A 10953-nucleotide genomic window follows, 5' to 3' on the forward strand; every position below is an offset into this window, starting at 1 on the left:
GAGAGCGCTGCAGCGCCTCCCGGCGGCGGCTGCGCGGAATCTGAGCCCCCTTCTGACCACCGCAGGATTCCGGGGTGGGGTCACCAGCGCCAACCCGGAGGATGCCCTTACGGCAGCGTACCAGGTTCAGAAGCCAAGGAGCCCCAAACGCCTCACGCTCCGCAACCGCGGGGTGAAGTTCTCATCGCGTGCCAGGTCCGGAATGGACGCGTTTCCCGCAGGATGGCACAGGTTCTGCAGCCACAGGGTGGGCGTCCAAATCTCAGCTCAGTGCACTCCTCCAGTCCACAGCTGTGTGACGCTGACAAGCCACTTCACCTTTCTGTGGCCCATTTCCTTTATTAGGAAACGAAGGTGATACCTACCTCATCCGGGCAGTGGAGTGGAGGGTTACATGACTTAATATTTGAAGAGGCTTAAAACAGTGCGCGGCGTGGAGAAGACGCTGTATTTTGTTAACTAGACACAAAGCAGGGATTGTTATTACTATCCTAATAGAAGAGAGCAGAGTGAAAGGTGGAGGGAAGATGCCAAAGCCCTTTCTCTCTCTCTCTGGAAGGACAGTAACCACCTTCCACTTTGTGCAAGGACAGTGTAGCCACTCTTCCAAAAGCAGAATGAAGACCAGCCTGGGTGGCGCAGGCCACAGCACTCATCTGTAGTTCTGGTAGCCACCTGGGCCGGACCACCTGTTCAGATCCCTGGGGGAGCTGGAACTGGCCAGGGCTTTGTATCAGGGGCCCTGAAACTCACTTGGCGCGCTGGAGGGCTAAGGGGAAAGATGGATCATGACCGCACCTGTCCAGGGTGCCTGCCACTCTCTCACCGTCACGCCCTCTCTCATAGAAGGCTAGCATGAATAAACTCCCACAAATCACCCAAAGTAAGATCACGTTACTTACATTTAAGCTGAAATAAAGGGGAGGCAGCACCCAGAGACGTGGCGGGGTGGAAAGAGAGTTGTCTGAATGTACCCAGTTTTAGAACTGGTGAAATCTGGGTTGTTTCCAAGAGTAAAGTTTTATAGATATCAAAATGATTTTTAATTACATAATTACACGTGTTCACCGCTGCTTATTGCACTCACAATCCAATGCCACTGGAAGACATTTTCTACTGTAGCTTTTGTACCTAACGATCTTGTTTCGAATTTGTTCTGGATGACAGCAACGTGAAATAGCTCTTGATTTTTTAAATTTATTTTATTTCTTTCACAAGAGAGAGAGAGCATGCATGCAGATGTTTGTATGGATGGAAGAAACCTTTGACCAAGTCTTTATTTTTTTATAGAATGAGAAGTGATGAGAAGTGAGAAGTGAACTTTTTTTTTTTTGAAGTTGATTTCTTCCATGGGTGAGAATGACAGACAAAAAGAGCAAGAGAAAGAGAGAGAGGAAGATGGCATTTCCAACAGGTCCTGAGGCCACGCTTGACCCTCAGCTTCGCCTAACCCGGGTCATGGGCAAGCACCTGCCATGGCGTACTCAGGGAGGTCTCCAGACTTCAACCAAGAACCTCCTTTGTGGGATTGTCTTGCAGAGCACGGAGTTTCACCACTGCACCAATCGACAGGGTCTTGTCACACCACGACCCCCTTTCTCTGACCCTTCAGCTAGTCAGAATCTCAGGCAAGACTGCCTGGCATGTTTCAGGTCCAAGGTCCACTTTGGGACCCAAATCTCAGGTGTACTATATGGCCTTCAGCACTGATCAGCATGTTATTGCCCACCACTGAGGCCGAGCCAGCACTTGTTTTTGAAGATGAAATTTTGCCAAATATTACATCTATTGGTCTCTAGAGGATCCACTGTCCACCCCATTCTCCTCCATTCCCTCCTCCTCTCCCTTCCTATGCAAAACCAGTTTTCCGAAGAATGTTTACTTTATCTCTTTAACCCTCTCCAAGCCCCAATGTATCCCCACCCCACCTCAGTCTGTTTCCAGATGACCTCTTTCTACTCTGTATCTTACTGGGGTTCCCTGCAGCCTCCCACACAGTAGATCTCTTTCTTCTTTGGGTGTTTTATTTTGCTTTGTTTTACCATAGGATGCATGCACTCACTGGAGAGACAGAGAGACAGAAAGTGAGAAATCACCCACTAGGGTGGATGACCATGGCAAGTTCCTTCTCCTCCACTATCCACTATCTTGGGCATGATTTTCAAGCCGCTGGGCCTGGGACTTGAACCATAGTCAGCTATGTGGAAGTCTAATGCTTTACCTACCACACCACCTGATGGCCCCTTTTGGGACTTTCTTTTCTTACTTTTTTGGCTGCACCTTTTCAGTCTTTTTAGTGGACCCCATAAGCATTGATGTTCTATGTGGAGTTCAGTCTCTAGCCTCATCTTCTTCTCTGTACTCTGTACTCTCCCTGAGGGATCTTATCGAGTCCAGTGGCTCTGCCATCATTTTATGCTCCTACCTTGCCAATGAACACTTCCAACTTAGTGCTCTCACTCTTAGCTCTCTCTCCCTTCACCCCTGGCATGACCTGTCCCATAGTCTTAGAAAGGGAGCCTAATAAGTCATTGAACATGTGGGCTCTGATTCAAATGAATCCCAAGCCTGCTCTATCGCCTGTCAACTGCCATGGTGGTACCTCATTTCCTCCTTTGAGTCTTCATTTTGTTGTCTGTAAAATGAGATAGTCACATCTCCTTCACTGGGTTTGATTGCAGAATGAGATATCAGAGATGAAGTACTTGGTGGAGGGGAGTTTGTATAATCCATGCTTTCTGGTTTCACGAGATGGTATGTCCATTCCAATCCCCAAAGAGGAAAAATTTGCAGGAATAGTGCAGGTTTTTGACTGTCCTCTTGCTCCTGGCTCCCCACGGGAGAAGGAAGGACTCATCCAATGGGTGGCTTTAGGGAGAGAAATTCTGCATTTTTATCTCAGCCCCTGCAAGGTCTGTACCCCCTTCTCTTCTGCTGTTCTTGAGCTGGCCTGCTCCTGGAGGAGGGGTGTGCTTGTCCTGCCCTGTTTGTGACTGTTGGAGTATGTTCAGTTGCAGAATCCAACAGGAATTCTGTTTGGTCAATATTTCTCTATTAGAGGACCAGCAGATGGCGTAATGGTTACGTTGCTGGACTTCCACATGGCCGACCATGGTTTGAGAACCAGACCTGGTGTCTTGAAACTCATGCCAGGTGCATGAGTGTGTGTGTGTGTGCCCAAAATCCTGAGAGGAAAATGGAGGAGAATGTCGCACGGTCATCCCCTCCAGGGGGTGATTTCTTGCTTTCTGTCTCTTTGTTTTTCCAGTGAGCACATACACACCCTATAGCAAAAATCTCTCTATATATAAAAAAAGAGAGAGAGAGAGAGAGAGAGAGAGAGGAGAAAAACAAACAAACGCACACACACATACACACACAAATATTTCCCTATTAGTAGCTAGGTATGGTGGCCTAAGCCTGTAAACCTACCTACTTGGGAGGCTGAGCAGGAGGATCACAGAAAGTGAGAAATCACCCCCGAGGGGGGATGGTCATGCCACAATCCCTTCTCCTGCATTCTCCTCTCAGGATCTTAGGCACGCACACACATGCGCCCGGCTGAGAGTCTTAAACATGAAGGGTTGTTGTATTTTATCAAATGCTTTTTTTTTTTTTGGAGAGGTTTTTGCCATAGGGCACCTGCACCCACCAGCCAGAGAGAGAGAGAGACAGAAAGCAAGAAATCACTCCCCAGGGGGGGATGGCCACGCCACAATCCCTTCTCCTCCATTCTCCTCTCGGGATCTTGGGCATGCACGCACATGCGCCTGGTGTGAGTTTAAGCCACCGGGTCTAGGATGCAAACCACTGTTGGCTACATGAGAGTCTAGTGACATAGCCATTACACTAACTGCTGGTCCCCAAATGCTTTTTCTGCATCAATTAATATAATCATATGTTTTTTATCTTTCCTTCTGTTAATGCAATGTATTACATTTATTGTTTGACATACATTAAAGCATTCTTGCATGTCTGGGATAAAACCTGCCTGGACATGATGCATAGTCTTTTTCTTTTTTAAAAAATCATTATTTATTTTATTTTATTACTTATTATTAAATTTGCTATAGGGCACGTGTGCTCAGAGAAAATGAGAAAACAAGCTGCCAGGTTTGAGATTCTGTGACTGGCCATGTGGAAATCTAGTGCCTCAACCACCACGCCACCTGCTGGCCCCTGTGCATAATCTTTTTAATGGTCTGTTGGATCCCATTTACTAGTATCTTGCTGAGGATTTTTGCATCTGTCAAAATTATAGATATTGATCTGTAATTTTCTTTTTTTGGTTATATCCTCCTTTACTTTTGGTATCAAGATGATGAAGTGTCCCGGCCCACGGGACAGTAGAACAGGTTTCCTGAGGGAAGGAGTGAGGGACGGGACAAACAGTGCACTGTCACAGCACGGAGATGATGCAGTGTCTCTTCAGGGTCATCTCTTTATTGTAGGCAGCACGGAGACGACACAGTGTTCAGGGTCATCCGGAGCCGACGCAATGTCGTCACAGCTCAGGGTCATCCGGAGACAACGCGGCGTCACAGCTCAGGGTCATCTGGAGACCGTTCGGTGTCACAACTCTTCAGGGTCTTTAGGGTCGTCTGGCAATTATGGGCCAGGGATCATGGTTATATACACGTTGGTGGACTGTGATTGGTTGAATGAAGGATAGTAAAAGGTGGGTTATGATTGGTTGCTTTGTGGACTAATCATGAGGTGCCCGGATATGCAAATCTGAGGGATTCTAAGCTCACTGATTTGCTATGGGAAGTGGCTAATCAGAGTATGGTTTTGAAGGTGAGGGTTTAGAAGGGGAGCCAATTGTGGCCTTTGTAATTGTTTGCTCTCTGAGCCTAAGATGGCAATAGTAAGAGACTCATGAAAAATGGCCTCAGCAGACTCGCTGGTGCACAGCCTCCCACAATGAAGGTTTAAAACGATTTTGAGGTAATTCCTTCTATTTAGATCTTTAGAAATAGTTTGAGGAGAATTGGGCTTAGTTCTTTAAAAGTCTGTAGAATTCAGAAATGAAGCTATTGAGAACTGCAGTTTTCTTTGTTTGGAGACTACTCATTGCTGATTCAGTGATGTTGCTTGTTATGGTTCTATTCAGGCTTTCTATTTATCCCTTGCTAAAGCTAGGTAGGTTGTGTGTGTTCATAAATTTTTTCATCTCATCTAGGGTTCCTAGTTTATTGATGTATAGTGACACAGAGTATTCCTCATGATTATATGTATTTCTGATTTATCTGTTGTAGTATCACTAGCTTCACTATCGATTTATTCATATGATTGCTTTCTCTGTGTCTCTTGATAAGTCTAGCTTATGGTTTGTGATCTTTTTATCTTCTAAGAAAGCCAGTTTTTTTTTTGTATTGTTCTTTTATTCTCTATTTTATTTATTTCTGCTCTAATAGTTATTATTTCTTTCAGTACTTTTGACTTTTATTTGCCTTTCCTCCCCCCTGCTTTTCCAGTTCCTTGAGGTGCATCATTAGGCTATTAGGCTATTTATTTGCCAGCTTTCTAGTTTTTTTTTTTTTTTTCCCTCAGAGTGCAGGTACTTGTCTGAGAAAGATAGAGACAGAGACAGTAAAAGGAAAAGTGAGAAATCACCCCCAGGGGGATGGCCATTCCACAGTTGCTTCTCCTCTAGTCTCTTCCTGGGATCTTGGGCACACACACACACACACACACACACACACACACACGTGCCCAGTATATTTTCAAGGCACTGGGTCTGGGACTTGAACTGCAGTTGGCCATGTGGGAGTCCAGTGATGTAACTGCTATTCCATCTGCTGGCCCCTCTTTCTAGTTTTTAAAATGTGAGCACTAATTGCTTATAAGTGTCATTATTACTGTTTTTGTTGTGTCCCCAAAATTATGGAGAATTATGTGTTCATTATCACTGGTTTTAAGAAATGTGCTAGCTTCAGTCTTTCTTTGGTAGTTTTTAAGTTGTTCAGGAGTAAATTGTTTAATTTCCAAGTATTTGTGTATTTTCAAAGGCTATTTCTGCTCTTGATTTCAAATTTAATTCCACTGTGGTAAGAAAAGATGATAGAATTCCTGTACTTTTAGATGTGTGAAGCCTTGTTTTGTGCCTTATTATGTGGTCAGTCTTTGAAAATGTTCCAAGTAGGGCTGAAAAAATGTGCATTTTGTAGTTTTGAGGTAAAATATTCTATAAATTTCAGGTTCATTTGGCTTATGCTATACTCTTATGTCTCTTGGTTTATTTTTTGGGTAGATAACCTCTCCAGTCATGACAGTGGGTATTATAATCCCCAATAATTCCTGTGTTGTACTCTATCTCTGTCTCTAGATCTAGTAGTCTTTCTTTTATGTATTTGGGTACCCCCATGTTTGATGCATAAATATTTATAATTGTTATATCTTCTTGTTGAATTAATCCCTTAATACTACATAGTGTCCTTCTTTGTCTCTTTTGATAGATTTTATATTGAAATCTATTTTATCTAGTATCAAGATTGTCTTTTTTTGGGGGGGGTATTTTTCTTTGCATAAAATGACTTTTTCCAGCTCTACACTTTAAATTTTTGTGTGTCTTTATCAATGAGGTATATTTCTTGTAAGCAACACATAGAAGGCTCCTGTTTTTGTTTGTTTGTTTTGTTCTTTTTAAATCTATTTATTCAGTCTGTATTTTTTTAAGGGGGGAATTTAATCGATCAACATTCAATGTTATTATCAATATGTGCAGACTTTCCTTTGTCATTTTGTTAGACATTTCTTAGTTGTTTTGAGTTTTCATATTTTTGTATTCCTTTTTTTTTCCTGATATAGTATTCCCTTAATATGTCTTGAAGAGTTGGTTTAATGTTGGTGAATTTTTTGTTACTTAGTGTTCAGTTTTTATCTGGGAATGACTTTATTTCTTCTTATTAGTTGAAGAATAACATTGCTATGTATAGCATTCTTGGCTGAAAATTTGTTTTTCTTTCAGAATTTTAAATATATATTTCTATGCCTTCCTTGCTTGCATTGTTTCTGTTGAAAGGTCAGAGGTTAGTCTGATGGGATATCTTTTATAAGAAACTTGCTGTTTCTATCTTGCCATCTTTAGAATATTATCTTTGTCTCTGACTTTTATCAATTTGGCTACAATATTCCGTAGAGAGGATCTTCTCATGTTGAATCTATTTGGTGTTCTTTATATTTCCTGGATCTGGATTTCTGGATGTCTTCCTCTACTTGAAAACTTTTCAGGTAGTATTTCATGAAAGAGATTTTCTGTGCCTTTATGTATCTCTTCATCTTCTGGAATACCCATTGCACAGATATTCAACTGTTTAGTGGTGACTAACATTTCTTGTATACTGTCCTGATTTTTAATGGTTATTTTTTCATTCTTCTTGGCAACTTGAACTAAATCAGAGGTTTTATCTTTAAGGTCAGAGATTCTTTCTTCTGCATGGTCTAATCTGCTGTTAATAATTTCAAGAGAGATTTTTGATTTCCTGTATTGTATTCTTCATTTCCAGAAGTTCTGTTTGACTGTTTTGGGAGTGTTTATCTTTTTATAGAGTTTGTCTTTCACATCATGGAATGATTTTCTCATCTCCTAGAATTGGTTGCAGCTGATTGAGTTTTGTTACGATAAGTATTTGAATTTTTTCCTGACATTTCTGTGATTTCCTATGTTTTATCCATTGTTGGTGAGGAGTTAATTGTGTTCTTTATGAAGAAAAGATTTTTTTTTTTGGTTTTTGTTTGTTTGTTTCGTTTTTCTATTTCTTGTGTTTGTGCATTGACTTTCAGACATCTTGTGTAGTACTCAGTTCTTCAATTTAGGGAGGATCAGAAGAGCTGTGCTGTGGGTGAAATCAGTTGGGACAGGTAGCCATTTCTCTGGGCTTGAGTCTGAAAGAAAGGAGAGTGCAGGCTTGCCCTGCATGCCAGACAGGGGGTAGTGACCACATTTTTTGATCATTATTTAAATAGGGGTGTTCTGTTTTGCATCTTCTGCTCCCACCTGTGAAGTATTGCTAAATGGAGCTCCACCTGCTGGCCGGCTCACAGGATAGTGTAGCACCCTTACAATTTAGAGGTGGGGCCTGTGGTGGGAGTTCTGATTTTTTCTTTTTTTTTCCCCTGAAGCTGTATGCCTGTGTAGTTTTTGACACTGTGTTTAGTTCTGCACTAGTTTTGTTGTCCTTCTGTAGGTAGGGGATGCTGGAGTCTGCAATAGGAGTCTGGGGTTCAGAGTTTCAGAGGAGAGTTTTTCTCATTTTCTCCCCCAGCAGGGAGGTGTGTGTGTGTGGGGGGGGGGGGGGGGGGGAGGGGGGGGGGTAAGGAAGGAAGGACAGACAGTTGCACTGCCTTCTGTTGGAGCCTCACTGGCTTCAGAGGAATAACTCCCTCTTTACTTTTCAAAGTAGAAATGGCGTGTTCCAGAAGTCCCTGCCAGCTTTTCCTTGCACTTTGTCACACCTCACTCCTCTGTTGGTAGTTTAGACTTAGACATTTATTTATTAACCTTTCTTCTCAGAGAGACACTAGAGTGGGTGTTCCTAGTTGGCCATTTTGATCCAATCTCCTATTTTTATTTTTTAAAATGATTTTGGAAATTGAGACGTCCCCTAACAGGCTATCTGCAAGCTGGGGATCCTGGGATTCTGGAAGCATGGTTCAGCCCAAGTCCAAAGGCCTTTGAGGCAGGGAAGGTGATGATGCACCTCACAATCTAAGATGAAAAGCCTGAAAACCTAGGGGACTGCTAATGCAAGTCTTTGAGTTCTGATGTTCAAGACAATGGAAGAGGTCTATTTTTAAAATCTCTCTCTTAACAAATGATTAAGTGTACAGTGCAGTATTAACTCTATGCACATTGTTATACAGAAGATTTCTAGAATTTTTCTACTTCGTGTAACTAAAACTCTGTATCCACTGAACAATGACTCCCTGTTCCCCCTCACGCTGGTCCCTGGCAGTCACCATTGTACTTTTGGTTCTATGAGTTTGACTATAAATCTTGGATTGTTGGAAAAGTCATGATACATTTTTGCAACAGATGGTGCTAGTTCATTTTTAAAAGTAGTTAGAGTCATCCACATCTATGTTATTGCTATGTCATTTGACAACTGACAGTTTTAGCTTCATTCTAAAAAGAATTAAGAGATTTTACAACAAGTTAAAGATGGAAGACCAAATTGCATTTTCGCCATCTTTTACTTCCATAAAGACAAGAATGCACATTGAGCTTGTGAAAAGTTGTGTCAAGTTCATGGTGACAAGACTTTACAAGAAAGTCAGTGGAAATGGTGGTTCACAAAATTCCATCCTAGCAATTTTGAGCTCAATGACACTCCTCAGTCCGGGAGGCCCACTGAGGTTGATAACAACAAAATAAAGACATTGATCAAGTCAAACCCATGTTATATGACACAAGAGATTGCAGAAACATTGAACATTCATCATTCAAATGTTCATGACCACCTGAAGAAGCTGGGATACATAAGGAAGCTTGATATTGGGGCTCCTCATTAACTCAAAGAAGTTTATTTGATGGCATGTATAAACATCTGTGATATGATCATTAAACATGAGGGAAATGATCCATTTTTGAAGCACCTGATAACTGGTTCCGAGAAGTGGATTGTTTACAACAATGTGGTGTGCAACTGGTTTTGGTCCTGACATGAAGATTCCCCTGAAATGACATCGAAAGCAGACATTCATCAGAGGAAGGTTGTGCTCTCAATGTGGTGGGATTTTTTAAAAAAATTATTTATTTATGGGACCAGCAGGTGGTGTGGTGGTTAAGGTGCTGGACACTCCCACATGGCTGACCATGGTTCGGGTCCTGAACCGGGTGGTTTGCTTTCTCACTTTCCCTCTCTCTCTCTGCATGTGTCTCTCTGGTCAAATTAAAAAAATAAATGAATAAAATTAAATCATTATTTTGAAGAAAAAAATGATTTATTTATTTATTTAATTATTATTCTTCAATTGATGAGAGAGAGAGAGAGAAAGCTGCCAGGTCTGGGACCTGAACTGTGGTCAGCTATGTGGGAGTCCAGCACCTCAACCACCATGTCACTTGCTGGCCTCAGTGTGGTGGGATTTTAAAGGTGTGTTTTTCAAGCTCCTACTAAGGAACCAATCAATCCCTTCTAATGCGTACTATCGTCAATTGGACAGTTTGAATGAATCTATCATTCAGAAATGTCCAGAGCTCATTGATCACAAAGGAGTTGTGTTCCATCACAACAACGTGAGACCAAACACAAGTTTGATCACTCATCAAAAATGATCGGAGCTTGGATGGCATGTGTCGCCACACCCACCATACTCATCTGACTTGTGCCATCAGACTTCCACTTGTTTTGCTCTCTTCAAAACTCCTTGCACGGTATAACGTTCAATTCAGATGAGGCTCTAAATCAGCACCATGTTCAGTTTTTTGCTGATAAAGACAGGTCCTTCTATGAATGAGCAATTATGAAGCTCACTGAAAGATGGCAAAAGGTTATCAAACCCAATGGGCACTATATTATTGATTGATCTTTGTTCTTTATATAAATAAATGACCTTTGAAAAACATAGAAAAAATACACCATAACTTTCCAACAACCAGATAACTCATATAAGAGAAATCATGCAGTGTTTGTCCTATGACTAGCTTTCACTTAGCATAATATGCTCAGTGTTCATCCAGGTTGTAGCATTAGACAGGATCGTCTGTTTCTCCTTTCTCCTCATCTCCCTCCGCCTCCTTCTTTCAATTTTGCCAGAGGATGTGTGCATTTGTCAGAGAGAGGTAGGAGGAGAGAAAGACCTAGAGGGAGAGAGACAGAGAAAGTGAGAAAGCTGCCCCCGTGAGGATGGTCATGCCGCAGTCCCTACTCCTCCATTTTTTTTTCCTTTGGGGATCTTGGGAATATAATCACATGTGTGTATATATATATATATATATATATACACACA

The 10953-nt window shown here is 41.9% G+C and overlaps 1 protein-coding gene and 1 pseudogene across 1 annotated transcript in view; both read right to left on the reverse strand.

Moving 5' to 3' along the window:
• The window catches only part of CREG2 (cellular repressor of E1A stimulated genes 2), a 49375-nt gene extending 49005 nt beyond the window's left edge, over positions 1-370 (reverse strand). Inside the window, exon 1 of the mRNA XM_006166644.2 lies at positions 366-370. Within this exon, the coding sequence (XP_006166706.1) occupies positions 366-370 (5 nt within the window). The remainder of the gene's footprint in view (positions 1-365) is intronic.
• A 4134-nt stretch (positions 371-4504) lies between these two features.
• The window catches only part of LOC102476875 (60S ribosome subunit biogenesis protein NIP7 homolog), a 20502-nt pseudogene continuing 14053 nt past the window's right edge, over positions 4505-10953 (reverse strand).

Source organism: Tupaia chinensis, unplaced genomic scaffold (genome assembly GCF_000334495.1).
Source record: "Tupaia chinensis unplaced genomic scaffold, TupChi_1.0 Scaffold144276_1, whole genome shotgun sequence".
Taxonomy (NCBI): Eukaryota; Metazoa; Chordata; class Mammalia; order Scandentia; family Tupaiidae; genus Tupaia; species Tupaia belangeri.